The sequence below is a fragment of the Aplidium turbinatum genome, chromosome 2 (assembly GCF_918807975.1).
Source record: "Aplidium turbinatum chromosome 2, kaAplTurb1.1, whole genome shotgun sequence".
NCBI classification, from domain to species: Eukaryota; Metazoa; Chordata; class Ascidiacea; order Aplousobranchia; family Polyclinidae; genus Aplidium; species Aplidium turbinatum.
This window is the reverse complement of record NC_137473.1, coordinates 47,305,437-47,322,473: the sequence shown is the minus strand read 5'-3', so window position 1 is coordinate 47,322,473 and position 17,037 is coordinate 47,305,437. Positions and strand designations below refer to the sequence as shown.

The window sequence follows — 17,037 nt, the reverse complement described above, 5'->3', positions numbered from 1 at the left end:
TAAACTTGCAGAACCCCTAGACTTACTGGCGGAACCCCTAGGGTTCTGCGGAACCCTGGTTGAAAACCACTGCAACACCTTCAAAGTTTGCAGTTTTGGCCGTAAAACTGACTGGAAATATTTTCCTCTAGATATTTTTAAACTGGATTTTATCGTTCCAAATGTAGAAAAAAGGATGTCGCGCTAAAAAAGTACGATAATTGTTCATTGTTTTGACGTAAATATGTTGCGGCCCAGTGATCAAGCGGCGCTGTTTCGACTTTCGGGGTGTGCGCTTGAGCAACGTACGTTTAGGACTGCTCTCATCAGCGGCATCTAATGGATGGATAATAACTCCTCGGCAACAACACTTCAACAATTGAAAGTTCACTCAGTCAATCTCGCTGACCGCGCCTGCGTCGTTGGTTTAAACTTTAAAGAGTCCACAAGTATGCGAAACTGCCAGGATAAAGCTCTCGAAGAAGCTTTTCTAGTCCGAAGATAAAGATTTAGTATTTTAGTCAATCATTTGTCTTAGAAATACACGAGACGTGATTGTCGCAATTTCGGCTAATCGTTTTAGCTGATAGAAAGCAATGTTAGCATTATGAATTAACAGAGAGTTTCCTTCTTTTAAGCAACAAAGGTCTTCATGATGACTTCGTTGCAAAGGGTTTAAGTGAGACAGTCGAGGCAGGCCATTCCAATCCGTTCTAGCCTATATTGAAAGACCTGCGTTTATTTGCCTGAACTCTTTTGCTGATTCAGAAAATTGAAGCAACTATAACTATAGTGTAATGTGTGTAAAACTAGAATCTACTCAAAAACATGTTTTGCGCCCATATATGAACATTTTTTTATCTTTCCAACATTGCGACAACATATCTACAGCAGGTAGAGCGCGACTGACAGCTGGAAGCAGCGAAAGTAGATGTAGTCACCAGTTATTTTGGCATTTTATCAAGTATCTTGCGGAGACATAACCGTGTGCTCTGAAGTGGAGTCGAATCCAAAGCCTTTCGAGCAGCATGCAGACATTCTCTCCCAGCTAGCAGATAGGTTCTTTGTGCATGGATTCAACGTTTACGAACCTTAAATCAATTTAAACTTATTTTGCTGGCTGGGCTTGTATGTCAATCCGCGCTTCTCAACTCGGGTTCCGTTCAGGTTTGAAAAATCTGGTTAGATTCAAGCTGGGATTTTGTAAATCTACATTAGCCGCTTGCTTTTTCCACTTTCGTTTAACTTAGATTAGAAGGTCTTATTTGTCAGACCCATATGTGTAATTTCGATTAGATTTTTTAGTTGGGACTGAATTACAGGTTGAGCATCTTGATATACAGATCTCGATATATTATTATTGTACTTGTCGCACAATCTAAGGCATATGAAAAATGTTGAAGACTGTCGTTTTACTTTCAGATTACGCACTCAAAGCACCGAGGAAAATTTGATTGACAGGGCAAATGCTTACGTCGATCTGAGCATAGCTTGTACCGTATCAATGCTACTGATAAATCGATCGTCTGCTATCTATTAAACTTGTTAATTGCTTTTGAAGCTGACAGTGAATCTAAGAATTGTTTTCTAACGTTCAATCTTAGTTAATATTTGTATTTTAGTTATATACGTTCAGTGCAAAGTCTTTGTATTTTATTTTTTGTAAATTAAATCCAAACTCGTATTTTCTTGATGAACTGAATGGTAAGACTTCGTTTGATTATTTGCTACTGTTTTGTTGGTAGAATGTTATTATAATAATTGTTTATGATTAGCGTGGTAAAATAATATTGACTGTTTTTCATGAAAGTATCTACAAACGTTGTCAAAAAAACTTTCTATTTTTGTTATTCTTTTGAGCCTAATCTTTTTCTAACATTTTTTAGTATCTGTTTTAAGAAACATTATATGATAAAAGTTGTTTTTTATGTTAAGTAACTAAATTTAAATATACAGTTGAGCATTCGGATTCAGTAATGGATCTAGAAAGAGGGACACCAGACTTCGACAAAGCAAACTTATTAAGAAAAAGTAGATAATATTAAAGTTGGGGTCTGAAGAAGTAGATAGTTTGGTAGGAGGTCTGGGGGCTCTCTCAAAGAAAACTTGGAAAAATTCTTTATTTTGGTCACTTTATGTTTATTTTTGAATCCAAGAATTTTTTTGTCCAAGGCACAAACTTTGTATTTGACCAACTGTAAAACTAAAATTATTGCAAAACCGGAATTTTGTAGAAGTTTGAGTTACAAGATTTGGTTTAAATTTGGAGTTATGTTTCAAATATTTTCCCGACCACGGAAGAAATTCAATAAATTGTTTGTTGCCTAAGGTTTGCCGGTTGTTATGGAGTCTTTCTGTAAAATTTCGAAAATCTGAATTTTTCACCCTCCCCTATGCGGCCTATGAAATACAAGGCATATGTTACCTTTACTTAACACTGAAGTAGGATATTTTTATTGTTGACTAGTTGTGAGGAAAGTGTTTGTTTCGGAATATCGCATTATTTTGTTACCTTTTCATGAGCACGTAAAAAGATTCCTCCCATTAAATCCACTGCTTAGACAATGCTTAGAATTGAGCGAGCGCAAAGATCGAACAAACTTTGCAAAAACTGAAAAAAAGTGCATCCCTTTTTTGCAGTTTTTGAGGGGCACGTGACAAGTTCTCTCTGAATCAGTTGACGGTCTGATTGTAATGTACAGTCTACTTGAGCAGTAGAAAATAAAGAAGTCTATAGCTATCATTACTACCTTTACCTACATTTTGTTTTATGCCGTTTGAGGTGAAGTTTATCCATCCATTTTTTTTAACTCAACAGTTTTAAATAAATTTCATGTATAAACAGGAGATGTACCACCAAGATTTTAAAGAGAACAATATGCCTCGAGAAAGTGCAGAACAGAACGACTTGTATTCACCAGCCAAGGTGACGAAAATACCATGTTCATTTATCCTTCTAAAGTCCAGTCTTGTTTCTGCTACTTTGTTGTTTATCGTTAAAGTAACGTAAATAGAACGTCATTTTAAAAATTCCTGCTAGTGATGATGGCATGATTACCGTCCCCTTGGGACACACTTGTTTAACCTCTTGCATTAATATACTTCAGATTTCAGGCTTATAGTAGGCCTACTGTCAGCCAACTAATACGCAGAGATTGTAGAGTATAAAAGCCGACAAACACATTTTTTTAAATAAATTTGTAAAATGACAAAAGAAATAAATTGGTAGAGATTCGAAACAGTCTGGGTAGTCATTGTTCGATAAAGATTATACACTTTTACGACTAGGCTACGTTTCTTTTCGTGAACTACGTGCATTGTTTGTTTTTAAGGTACCTTGTAGTTTATGTCTCACACGTACATTGTTGTAAACTTTTATTTTTCTCAGTAAGCTTTGATTTATTTTGGTTTCATAATCAACAATGTGCTGATCAATTAAACGTGATTTTTTTTTTTTAGAATCACGAAAGCGACTTTTCCGGAAGAAATGTTCAACAACAAGCACAAAATTTCCAACCGGTTGAGGTGAAGACTACGTATAGGCTATACGTAATAATGAACGTCTTAAATTTTTCTGTGAAACTCCGATCGTGTTTTATTTTTGAAAAACAGCATTTTTTCAAAAACGTTTAATTTCCTTTTTCTTTTGTAGAGCTTAGATTGCTTCAATCACCAATTTTAAAATATCTAGCGCCGCAATGCATCTGCGTTGGAACTACCTGCCCTGCTAAAGCTGTTGACGCTCATTTAATAACTTATCAGATATATCATACATACAGGACAGCCTACTAAGATGAGAGTATAGTCCTAGAGGTTTTGTTGGTTGAAACAATAAAACTGATCAATTTTCATCATTGACACAACTTGGTTTACCTAGAACAAATTTTGATGAGGTTCAGATATATTTTCTCATCTTTTTCGAGCAGCTTGCCGATTCATCCGGGATGTTGTATGAATGCGGGACCACTGCTGCGAATGCTAACATTCCAAAATTTGGAAAAGTTGTTCCCAATCGTGTGTTCATTGGTGGCATTGATTTCAAGGTAAAAACATCTAGGTCGTGGAATGGATTGTTTTGAGCGACTAGTAGTAGATTTGTAGGCCTATCTCAGTTAGCTTCATGTTTTTTAAATTTATTCATAGCTTGTCACGCCAGTGTAAGAGCATGGGAGGTAATTTTTCCTAAGTCGTTATATTATAGATTACTTTTTTTATTTTATTTTTAATTGTTTAAATTACCAATCGCTATCTTGATATCATTTAAAATTTAAATCGATGTTGTTTAGTCAAACAAAACAGGCTGTGTGTATATGTATAAGCAGCTTTTGTTGGTATTCATACAAGTGGAACTGCGTGTATACTTTTTAGACTAAGGAAGAAGATTTGGAAAAATATTTTTCCTCTTTCGGCCGAATCACACACACCAAAGTTGTTCGAGATCGAGCCGAGGTGTCCAAAGGGTACTTACTTACTTATTTACTACATAAAGTGCTTTTATCCAAATATAAATTAACTATCTTCCCATTTTGGCTTAATTAGCCTCACTTCAAGAGCATAACTAGACATAACGCTTGTAATTTTAAAAACGCTTATAAACTTGAGTTTAATCATCTTAATGACTTTCAGATTCGGTTTTGTTACATTTGAAACAGTGAAAGAAGCAAATAAAGTTCGGGAGCAGGTAAGAGAAGAGACTGGTGCAAAGAGTCATATAATCATTTGAACGGTGCAGAATCTTTTGAACGATTTAATAATGTCAACTTGGTCATCATCATCATTAAGTCCCTTCCTCTTGTCGAGGATTGGTGGAGGCAATGAAGCGCCAAGTTTCTCTGTAGTGAGAGTTGGTAACAGTCATGAAAAGAGTGCTGTAATGGATTATACAGCACCGATTTAAAAAGCAGTGTGTTGATGTTATGCGATTCAGATCTGACTTGTTTTAAAAAATAACTGAGTTTTCTATACAGGAGGACTGCCTCTACTTGAATGGTAAAAAGCTAAACATCGGTCCTGCCATAGAGAAACACCAAACCAGCTTTCCTAAAGGTAAGTGCAATGTGTAGCGAATGAGTTGATTGATTGATTGAATCTTTATCCTCGGACTGGGAAAGCTTCTTGTAGAGCTTAATCCTGGCAGTTTCGCATACTTGTAGAGGCTTTGAATCACTGACGCAGGCCCGGTCACCGAGATTGACAGAGTGAAGTTTCCGATTGTTGAAGTCTTGTTGCCGGGGATCTATTCCATCCATTAGATGCCGCTGAATGGAGAGCAGTCCTTAACGTGCGTTGCTCAAGCGCATACCCCGAGAGTCGAACCAGCGCCGCTTGATCTTGAAGCTTCTTCATTCCAGAAGTGACGCGCTAACCAATTGAGCTATCGGGGCGGATTTGCTCATTTTGCGACAAATTTCAGGCATGTATGTTTTATAGCGAAATTACATGGTCGTACCTGCAGATGGTTATCAAGTTTCACTTTGTTAAAAACTGAAAAGGGCTATTCACCAGGCATTTAGTTATTTCATTTTGCTGTCAGATAAATTGGTTATGCATAATAGACATATAGAAGCTCAGTTGGATATGCGTCCAACTTTGTAAATAAAGAAACGGTCGAGAGTCGAGACCAAGCAGTGCTGACTCAACACTCGGAGTATGGACTTGAGTAATTAAGACAGCTTGAGTCTCCACTCTCCATGCAGCAGCACCTGTAAATGAAATAATTTGCAGATACGAGGCAACAACCTGACTCTGTCAGTCTCGGTGATCGGGCCTGCGTAAATGGTTCATACCTTTTACAAATACTAGTATGCAAAAATGCCACAATTAAGCTTCCAAAGAGCGTTTCGTAGTTTAAAGATAAAAATATCTTCGATCAATCATGACTTCAATCCAATATTAAATCTTAGATGTACAACAAAACACATTTTAGAGATTTAAATTGCATTTTCTCGAGAAAAATCGTTATGTTTTTGAAATAATACTTATTACTTAGATACCAACAAAAAAAATATTCTGTTTTTTTGTTCAATTCTGAATATATGAGCTTTGTTTATCTATATATGAAAAAAATGTTTACTTTTATTCAGATATTCACATGCCTGGGCCTCCTGGCAGTTGGATACTCCATCCAAGAGGATACGCATCATACACTCATCAAAATGGCATCACATATTTTCCACCCGCACTCACAACGCCCATTTCTTTATCTTGTCAACCACAGGTGAGAAAATAACGTTGAATTTTTAAAATGTGGTGTTTTTTTGGTTTGAAATAAAGTACATTTTCATAAAGTGTTGTAGCTTGTGCGTGGTAGGCTGATCCGCATTTACAATTCTTTTTCGTAGGTTAGCTTATTTGACAGCAGAAGAACCTGCAGTATTGCTAAATTAATGCCTGTGAATAGTCTCGTTCTAACTTTCTGAATGCATTGAAAATAACTGAAAAAAGAACTTGACTGTGAGATTAAGTGATTCTTAGTTGCAACTTTTTGACTTGTTTTGACTTTAACAGTTATAGGCTACTAAGTTAAACTTATTATAGTTGACTATATAATTTAAAATATATTAAAATTATGGCTAAACTGCAAATTCTCTAACCTATCTTGAAACTCAGTGAATGAGCTTTTTGTGTTGATAAATTTGTGCGAATAGTATTTAAATTTATTTAAGTGGGAAAGTACAACTTCAATTTCGCTGACTAGAATAGTCAGGTCGGCAAACTTTTATCGTTTGGGCCAAACCTGGGCGGACATCTAAAATATAGGGCTCGACTACAACTTTATCGAAGATTGTTGTAGCTGTTTTACTCCGCTAAACCTAAATATTTTTATTTTTCAGACTTTAAACCAAAATTCAATGGTGGCTTACAACAATAATGCAGTTTCGTACCCCATATTGTCCCAATACTCTACTACCCATGCTTATCCTAGTTACGACAACACATTACATACGGCATGTCATCAACCGGTATGTATAATAAATTGATGGATGGTTTTGGTATTCGTTGATGCTCTATTAATGTAGATGTTAATGTTGGACTGTAACGAAAACAAAAGTGTTTGATGGTGAAAAAACTATAGTAAATAAGGATAGTTCCATACTTGGTTCCAAGTGTTTGCGTTAAAGATGATCATATCCGCCACGTTAGCTCAGTGGTTATGCGCTCAAGATCACGCGGCGCTGGTTTGGCTTTCAGGGTGTAACCTACTCTTGAGCAACCCATTTCAGGACTGCTGTCCATTTAGCGGCACCTAGTGCATGGAATAATTCCACGGCAGCAACGTTTCATCCATCGGAAACTTCACTCTGCCCATCTCGATAACCGCCTCTGCGTCAAAAGCCTCTATACTGGTATGCGAAACTATCAGGAATAACCTATCAAGGCTTTGTCAGCACGAGGATAAAGATTTAAAACCAAACCAATAGTTCCAATTATAATTATTTCTCGGCACTAACGAGAGAAGGGCAGCCAATTCCTTTTTCTTGGCGGTCTCTCCTTCAGCAACTACGCTCACCCAATTTATCTTAACCTAGACGTGTCGGTAGTTTTCAACAGTTTAAGCCGGGAGTCGAACCAGGATTGCATGATTGAAAAGCGAGCGCTTTGTCCGTTGCGTCATTCCACCGAGTTATGTATCGTTATCTCCTCTGCTATATGTTGGTTTCATTCTTGTATATTTCCTTTTTCAGTTCATGTATGTCAGATCAATTACTTCGTTGATTGATAAAGGCTAACATGTGTATGGCGAAAACGTTCGCAACTTATACAGAATCGCTTAAATGTAAGAGTGTTTGTAATTTTGATCTGTATTTTGTCGGAAATAGGTGCCTGGAGCGTGTGGGCAAGTCATTACGGCGCCTATTCAACACCCAGGTGCTGGCCCAGTCAATATTGTACCCGTGGCACCAAGTGCTGCTCCGTATGTAGTTCCACATTCTGTCCCTTCTAATGCACAGGTAAACTAATTTTGCTGTTATTTATAAAATTATACCATGTAATAAGTCATATAGTATAGCTAGCATGTAGTCCTATACCTTGTAATCATGCATATAGCATACCCTCTGAGCAAGCATCTAGTTCTGGCATATAGTCATATACCCTTTGATTACAATAGTAAAATCTAACATGCAAGAAATTATATTTGTTTTAATTTTAGGTCATACAACCATTGGATATTAGACCACATGGTGGTGTCATGGAGCAAACAAGTAACCCGGTGTACACCATACCTCATTCAGAAGTTAGTCAGTGCTATTGATCAACTATTATGCCATAAGCTGTTGTTCTTTTCTTATTCAGTTAAAGTACTCATGATTCCTTTTCATTTAATTTGGCTTAGTGGCTCAAGGCTTTAACGCTTTGCGTGGAACCCACTTAGTCATAGACTTCTTAATGGTAGAATACTATTCAGTAGAGTAGAATGATATTACAAGTTTATGAAGAACAAGTCAGTAAATAATTCAAGACCTTCATGAAATGGATCACTCATATTCAATAAGCAAAATGCTAATCACATAAGCAGCGATTAACTTCCGGATTAAAATGTTTTTCCAGCCCATACAAATGATGGTACCGACGCCTGGTTATATGCATCCGCCAATACGAAATCCGCTTCTTCGTCCAGTAAGTCAACTTGAAAAATGTGTTTTGCGTCATATTCAATAGCATTTACATTTGTTTTCACAAACTCTCTGCATTACAACATTTCGATTTTTAGCCTGCCACTCTACTTGCCCCACCATCAGACCCCTTGAGGTTCGCTCCCGTGCAATACATCGGCATCTCTGACAACTCCGTGCCAGCAGCTGCCTACTGTGACGTCATTAACGTTGCCGAGGTGCCAGTGACGTCAGAAAACAACATTTTAACGCCGCCGCTGACGCCAGATCAACTCAAGAAGCAGTAGGATTTCATTCACAAATTTTACCGTTGGCTCTTTATGCGAAAGAGTGTTGTCAACGTAAAATGGAAAGGTTTTGAACGTGCAAGCATTATTTTTACACTTGAGTATAAGTTTCGTCCCCGGGTCTTCTTTCCCATGGTCATTTTTATGAACTTTTTAATGTAGTAGTTTTAAATGCAATTTTTTATGAAACAAAACTGAATTTGTTGCAACTGCAAATTGAGTTATAAAACCGACAAAAATAGTCAATGATGTTTTAGCTGAATGCAGTATCAGAAAAGAAGGAAAATGTTTCAATCATTTTTCAAGTGTAATTGCTACAATAGTGATGACTAGAATCTTCTTTTTTTAAATGTTTATGATTTGCAACTGTTCATGAAATTGTGATGGAAAATTTAATGCGTATGTGTTGTCATACCTAGGCACTATACCTAGATCAGAAGCTTTCTTATTTTGATATTCTCAGGTGCATGACCGACTTCATACAGCAGAGTTCTTGTTTGTATTTAAAGCCCACGTTCTTCCATATTCTTATTTTTGTTTTATTCACGTAAATAGATAGTATGTAAATAAACATAAAAAAGACGCTGTTCTTAATTTTTTTATGATGATCATTTAGCAGCTATAAACTACATTGTTCTTTGCTCAAAGTGCTGCTACACTGTTTAAGTGTTTATCTCGTTTTGTGCCTAATCGACGAAGCAGTCAGGGATGATGTGGATCAAAAAGAAAAGTACAATTTAAAAATGTAGATGTGAAAAAAGCATGGACAAAATGTTTCGGGAACTTTTTGCGTTTGTAGTAGCTTAAAAAAGATAGCTTAATTTACAACGTTCTTATTTTTACGCCAAGAAAAAACTTTTGAAAATTTTATTTTGGTGGTTATACTTTATATGATATGGTGAGTTCAAATTCTTTTACTAAAGCTGTTACCACTTCCACGTAAAATTGAAATCTTTCTGTCAAGGTGTCAGCTTTTGCCCCAATGAACGTCTTTTGGCAAATAGATTTCAAACAATTCCAGGTTTTCCACAGTAATCTGTTTGACAAGTGAGATTTACATGTCTCTAGCAATCAAAAAAGATAAGATAAATGCACTGTCAAAAAATATCTTTGTGTATCGGTGCTGGTAAATTATTGATGAAAAAAGATAAACTCCAGTGATTTTTTGATTTACTTTACTCTGGTCGAGAACGGGTCACCTGATCATAAGTTTTTATCAGTACATGCTCTACAGCACGGAAAGCTTATGGTGAAACATTTTTTTTGATTTGCAACAAAACTCCCATGAAAGATGAAACAATCAGACTTCTATTACCAACGATCATCCAATGAGCTGTACCATAGAAAAAAATATCCACTCTATCGCCTTTCTTGAGCTTCAAAATCACACTTCTTGACACGGTTGGATCAAAAATGTTGTCTAACGTTTTAAGCGGTTTACTTTGTTTGAAGAGTTCTATTTTATCTTTCCCATTTACGCGCAAAGTTATTCTCAGCGGCTTGTGAGCGTCAGACATCGACCAGCTTTCTCGATACTTCATTACCAGATTGACAAGGAAAAGAAAAGTTCCTTCAATGGGGCAATGAAATACTCCGTTTCTGTACACTTTTCCATCGTTTTGGTGAACGTTTCGGAAGTGCACTTTACTTCCCATGATCCGTGGTGTGTACTGCTCACCAACACTCGTGCTAAATGAAAGGAAATTACCTGCACAAAAGTAACTTTATTAGGTTTAGTTCATTTATTTCTGACCACAACTGCAAACATGATAGCTACATGTCAACATAACATAGGGGGAGAAGCGACAAAACGCGCTTGGGACCGAAATAATTGAATTAAAAAAAAATTGGCACGGTCGTTACACTTTCGGAAAAATTTAGGATGAAAGGAAAAAAGAGTTATAAAAAAAATCTATAGCTTGATCAATAGGACGTCTCGATCTTTCGATCATCAAACAGCGCGGGGCCGGTGTGGTGGAGCCCTGAGCAAAAACTGGACTTCCTAAAACCCAGCTCACCGTGACGTCACAAAGATACGGGGCAAGCTGTGACTTGAGGCTAACTTAACATGTAGTATTTATGCTCCAGAAGATAATTTCCATTCAGACATGAAGTAACCGACACTTTATCTTCAGGCAATGATTCAGCTGTAATAAATCAATGTTATAGCAGAATTTTGTTTGTGAAAAGTTGCCTGTGGCGTATTCCAGTGGTTGCTTAGCTGTAAGAGGAGGCATCGCGAATTTTCTTTTGTTGTAAATCGAAGTATTTTTCCACAGGGGCGGGTTCAGTCTGATAGACGGCCCGGGGCACTTTTAGATCTTGGGCCCCCTTTGCAAAAAATTACAGTAGCATTAATCCAGCACTGCACTAAACAGCATTTTGCAGAAACTTCAAAGGCTGAAAAAAATAATAATAACACAAAACCACATTTTTTCACGTCCAAATTAAATGTCAATCACTGACAATGTTTGCTTTTTCTTTTTGTACAAGACAGTGCAAAATGCAGAAAAGTGAGAAAAAAATGCCGTTTACACGATCGCGTCACGCGAATTCCGATTGGAAGTGGTTAACATGCGTTGGTCAAGCGCACACCGAGATCCCAAAAAGCGCTGCTTGATTGAGCCGTTTATTGTTTTTTTTTAGCATGATCAGTGTATCATCCTCACAGTCTCTTATCAAGCAGGCAAAAACTTTTTTGAATTTTTTTTTTTTGCCAATATTCAAAAGTAAAGTTAAATCAGTGACTTTTATTTAACGGTGGGAACGTCAATCTTAGGTAGCCAAGTCCGCTCTCTTTACATTGAACCAACACCTGCAAACGTTTATGGACAGATTTTGTAAGCTGGGACTCGATTGACCTACAACAGAAAGTGTAGCTTATTAAATCTACCAAAAGTGCGCTAGGATAATAACAATAATTCCAGAAAATCAAAAAGAAATCAGATCAAGTTTTAAAGAAGTCATAGCGCTCAAAAGATTGTTCTTTATACATAAGTTTTGTGGTGAATGATCTAGCCCAGGGGTGACGAACCTTTTTGTGGTCGCGGGCCACTTTGTCAATTACACAATACACATGTGTTATCGGGCCACATACAACTTTTTAATCGTAACCTACTATGAAATGTTTTAGAAGCGACTCAAGATATTATTCATGAAAAGTAACAAACGGCAAATGAAAGTACAGTAGAACTCGGTTAATCCGGATTCGATTTGACCGGCGATTCCATACGGATTAGGCGAAGGTCCGGATTAACCGATGACGGTTCTATCAAGCCTGACGTTACCTAGATAGAAGGGTATCGGTAAAAATCACCGAAATTGAACGCATTAGTGTGGTCATCTGCCAATTCCGAGACGCGCGATCACCACATTAGCGACCCAGTGATAGAGTTCTTTTGAAATGCATGTAAAATGAATGTGTTTGTAGACTCTGCGTCTAACGCAAGAACACACTGGCAAAAGTTACATCTTCAGACATGCGTGTCGGAATAATCTGTAGTCACTCAAAACTTTTGAAAACAGTTACCGAAGACGAGTTTCTATGGAAACCTTACAAAAAATCGGGTAAATCCGGATAAAACGATAGAGAAAGCGCAACTTTTGTCCGGAATAGGCGAAGATCTGGATTAAATAATCCGGATAATCCAAAGCTGTTTCTCAAGAAAAAAACTTCCAGTTTTATCCGGATTAACCGAGTTCTACTGTAATAAAACCTACACAGTTGAAATTATCTTTGAAAAGTTTAATTTTCGAGTTTAAGCGTTTGCTTTCATATGAATATGATTTCTTCTTTTATTGGCTCTATCCTTTTTGCTCAAGTTGACGAAATGTTTCGAGCATTATGCTCCGAAACAACAAATCAGTTAATGAAATTTGTTTTTCAAACAACAAACTAAAGGCTATGCGAATCATACAGCTGAAGCTATCTTATGCAGCATTGAAGCATAAAATAGTAAAAAATATTTTCATCTGTCAGCCTCGACCTGTAGCAAAGGAAAGGTGTAGGCCTACCAGTGAAGGCATAATGCATGAGCGCTTGTCAAATTGTTTTGCGGGCACAAAATTCTTTGACGGCCCGCAGGTTCGTCACCTCTGATCTAGCCCTTGTGAAGTTGGAAAGTTAGAGGCATTGTGTAAGTTGACAACAAACTTCACATGCGGGTAAAACCGAAAAATGGCGTCGTGCGATCTTAGGAAGTGCTGTATTGACATTTGAACAACTCAACAGCCTAACGTTGCCACACAACATGAATAATTAATAAATGTTTTTGTTTACAATACTATCAAAAGTGTCTCACTGTAATAACTGCACACAGATATTTGCAGCCATCAACTATTAATGGATTTCTTAGCGCAAGAAAAACAATACAAACGAATGGTCATCTTATGTAGAAAAAATTATCTTTTTAACGTTGCCATATCTAATATACAAAAGCAGAGCTTATGAGCTGACCACAAATCTTTCGTGCAAAAATCCTGAAGGCTACAATTAATTATCGCATGGAAACGTTAGCTGATGAGTGCTTTCACATATGAAAAGCGAACACATTTCTAAGTAAAGTCTGGTGTAGGCTACAGCTCATCAATTTTTTGAAACGAAAATACAGACAGGATGTTTTGTTAACAAAGTTAGATATCAGCACTGAAAACACAGCACATGTCAAAATATCTTGTAGAGTAGCTAATGCAGTGCGTACAGGGCAGCTAATGGTCTTTTAAAAACATGTTTTGATTGATTTATCATATCATATTTATATCTATGAGTGAACTTCGAATAGTTTAATTATTAAAATGTAGTTTATTTCTTTTCACCTTATAAGGTTACCTGTTTGCGGATGAAAGAAAATTACCACATTTCAGGTAATAAATGTAAAAAATGCCAATGAAGAAAATGCAAATTTTGTTGATATAATGTTGTATTTTTTTCATTCAATGTAAAGTCAAAAAGATGCAAAAATCAATTATTGATTGATGGCTTCAAGCTATTAATTAGCATGAACAAGAATTGATTAATTGTCAATAATTTTTTTGCCCTTTTGATGCCATTGGCAATAAGCTCAAGGAGATTTTTCGACAATTTTAAAATTTTCTTTTTGATTCAAATTGATCACTAACCTGCTGAAAATATTGATTGTTCGGGTTATGTCTTCGACTTTGTGAGCATCGACTATGCATGCAGCATACAGTAGTTGTGCCAGCATATTCTTCAGAACAAACAGAAAACGAAACAAGAAAATTCGGAAACAAAAACTATTTTGAAAGATTGATTCATTTTGACGCTTTTTTTTCTCGATTCTACTTCGAACTAACTTTCAAACGTCAGAAAATGTCAAACGTCAAACGTAAGAAAATGTAAGAAAATTTTTCATAAACATATAGCCTAGCCTACTGTCGTTAAACCTTGGTAGAAGAGTGACCAGAAAAATATTGTACAGTAGATATATTTGCAACCAGTGGCGTAGCTAGGGGGGGCGGGGGGGAGCAGACCGTCCCGGGCGGCACGTCTGGGGGCGGCACTTTTAGACTACGATTTTTGATTTTGATTATAATCTGATAAAAAAAAACGCTTTTCATTTTCACATGCTTTTTCTTCAAGGGGCGGCAAAATCTGAATCCGCCCCGGGCGGCACATTCCCTAGCTACGCCACTGTTTGCAACAAAGCACAATTTTCTTATTTTAAGCAGCCTATATAGTCCGCCTCGATAGCTCAGTTGGATCTCTGAGTTGGTCAAGCGCTCGGCTTTGTAAATGAAAACTAAGCAACGCTGGTTTGGCTCTCGGGGTATGCGCTTGAGTAATGTCCAGAGCTGCTCTCCTTTCAGCGGAACCTAGTGGATGGAGTAATTCACAAACAACTACACCTCAACAATCGGAAACTTCGCTCTGACAATCTCGGTGACCGGATCGGAGAAACTTTTTTCCCACGAACTTTCTGTGTCATTTGCATACTTCGATAAGTGTACTAGCCATTATGGGATACCACACGCAATAAATTTTTTCTCTCGGTTACTTTTTTTCCACGATTTTCAAACTTAGCAACCGATGTACGTAGATATGCAAAACTATCAGGATTAAGATCTTAATGAGTTTTCTCACTCATATAGATTCCCACAACCAATCAGATGAGCTACACGATTATTTAAGTTGTTAGATTGATCATGGTAGTTATCATTTATAGTCAAAAAGACGTTTTGGTCGAAAACAGGAAGATTTCGAGAAGAAATGGCGTCAATTACCAAAGCAAACCAAGAAATTGTTTGTCCGACCCCAGTCCCCCTTATTTGGTGGACAAAGGCTACCATTGTTCAGTGGCAATTCAAACAGATCGTTTCAAACATAGATTTTTAACAAGAAATAATACATTTCGTACTTTTTGTTTGTAATACTCCATCAAAAGAAAAAAACATTGATTAGGATTGAGGCTTTTTGGTGTGACAGATTTCTTTTGTCGAATCATGGAATTTTGCAATAAGTTGATTAGTCTACCGTAAAAACAGAGCATGTCAATTCTTTTTCCAAACGGGAAATTGAAGGAAGTCTTGTCAAAACCTTGGCTTGGCTACACATTTTTTTATTCCAAATATGACATTTCTTTTTTGACAACGCCCTGACCAGTGGCGGCTCGTCCATAGAAACTGCAAAACTGCAGCACCCCCTGCACATTTCAGTATTTTATTTTTTTTATTAATTTAACGTTTTTTTTCGTGTTCTCTATAGATCCTACCGACTGGAAGTTTCATAATTTCTGGGTTTTAAAAAATATGATAATTTTTTAAGTTTTGTATTTGGCAGCTCTGAACTGCAAGCCCTGCAGTTGCGATCTTATAAAAGAAGAACAAAGAGAAATTGTGACGTCATATTTTGGCTGAGGTTGCTTCAAATCCCACAATTTCGAACTGCAAATTTTGCAGTTGCTGGTCACGTGGTCAGGCTAGCTACTGTTGCAAATACTGTTGTTTTCAAGCACGATATTAGGTGGCTGCGACTGATGCTGTTACATGGTTAGACTAATGTGCTTTGCTTTCTACACAAAAAGATAAAGCTTAGACAAGGTTTTCATTAGTGTTGTTAAATTAAATTTAAGAAAAGCTCTACCAATAAATTTTTGTAGTTACCAAACCTGGTGGATTTTTTATAAACTAAATGTAACCTAGGTTCATTGTTAACTTACGATAATAAGTTAAGGCCAAAGGTCACATGCTAAAACAGCCTATTTAAACTTGATGAACATCAGGAAATTAAGTGCTCAAATAGCCTCAGAATTCATAAAATACCACTAAAATAAGGTAAAATTTTATGGGGGTCATGTCCCTAGACCCCTTGGCATCGCGCCTTTGGCGCTCGCTCTTTCACGTATAGGCTACTTCCGGTTGCAGCACCCCCTGCTATAAATACCACGAGCCGCCACTGGCCCTGACTGGTTGCCAAAACTTGCAAACAAATTACCTAAGCGGTACATTAAAGGCATCAGAGATATGTTGTCTTTTCCTTGTGCAACCAGTAAAACCAGCCTTGTCCTTTTAATATGAGCTAATATACACAGTGTTCAAAAAGTTCTTATACAATTTTAAAATGTTGAAAACTAAAATTGTAAAAGGACTTAATCAACACTCTGTATTATATCCACTTGTGTTTGAAGAGAAAGTAGCAACATTGGCGCGTAGTTATGGACTTTACTTCTTTATTCTAGTTTTAGATCAATGCAAGAATTTAATCAGCCTTGTGCTGATAGCCAGAAAGAACCCTCCCTTCTTCTCTTTTCTTTCCACAAACATAAGAGTTAAACTGACTCCTAAATTCGGTGGTTAAATACCCTTAGGCACGTTTGCCAATCGCTTTTTTATAAAGCCAAAAAAATTTAGGCTTTTTTGTTCATTCTTAAGTACGGTATTATGATTACTGTATTATGATTATGCAGTGGCGTAGCCAAGGGGGGGGTTTTGGGGGTTACAATCCCCCCTTTGGCACGCGTGTGACGTCACGATATTGAGAATGATGCTTTCAGTCTAAAGAAAAATTGCATTAAAAGAGCGAGTTTTGCCAATACCAAACATTCAAACATCTCAGCCAGGAATTAGCAACAAGAAAACACAGAGACTTAGCTTTATTTCGGAAAAATACCGAAGAAAACATGATCTTATCCTTTTGCTAT

General features: G+C 36.9%; 2 protein-coding genes across 4 annotated transcripts in view; one reads left to right on the top strand and one right to left on the bottom strand.

Moving 5' to 3' along the window:
- Positions 1-1,546: 1,546 nt before the first annotated feature.
- On the top strand, positions 1,547-9,569 carry LOC145765375 (uncharacterized). 3 transcript variants are annotated; one of them, XM_082577191.1, is made up of 13 exons: positions 1,547-1,683; positions 2,825-2,905; positions 3,439-3,504; positions 3,906-4,022; positions 4,348-4,428; positions 4,606-4,660; positions 4,947-5,025; positions 6,063-6,196; positions 6,813-6,941; positions 7,800-7,931; positions 8,132-8,215; positions 8,530-8,598; positions 8,693-9,569. In XM_082577191.1, exons 3-13 carry the CDS (start codon positions 3,467-3,469, stop codon positions 8,879-8,881), a joined length of 1,107 nt encoding a protein of 368 aa, XP_082433317.1. In that variant the 5' UTR covers positions 1,547-1,683; positions 2,825-2,905; positions 3,439-3,466; the 3' UTR covers positions 8,882-9,569. The 3 variants fall into 3 exon arrangements, with proteins under 3 accessions (XP_082433317.1, XP_082433316.1, XP_082433315.1); XM_082577190.1 differs by having other exon boundaries at positions 4,348-4,439; XM_082577189.1 differs by lacking the exon at positions 1,547-1,683 and having other exon boundaries at positions 2,691-2,905; positions 4,348-4,439.
- Positions 9,570-10,090: 521 nt separating this feature from the next.
- The window catches only part of LOC145765376 (uncharacterized), a 30,218-nt gene continuing 23,271 nt past the window's right edge, over positions 10,091-17,037 (bottom strand). The window contains exon 4 of the mRNA XM_082577192.1: positions 10,091-10,589. Within this exon, the coding sequence (XP_082433318.1) occupies positions 10,126-10,589 (464 nt within the window). The 3' untranslated portion in view covers positions 10,091-10,125. The remainder of the gene's footprint in view (positions 10,590-17,037) is intronic.

Coding starts and splice junctions, on each gene's coding strand:
- LOC145765375 (XM_082577189.1), top strand. CDS start 2,813: ATGTATAAACAGGAGATGTACCACCAAGATTTTAAAGAGAACAATATG. Junction 4,023..4,347: donor TTGGTGGCATTGATTTCAAG/GTAAAAACATCT, acceptor TATACTTTTTAG/ACTAAGGAAGAAGATTTGGA. Junction 8,599..8,692: donor GAAATCCGCTTCTTCGTCCA/GTAAGTCAACTT, acceptor TTCGATTTTTAG/CCTGCCACTCTACTTGCCCC.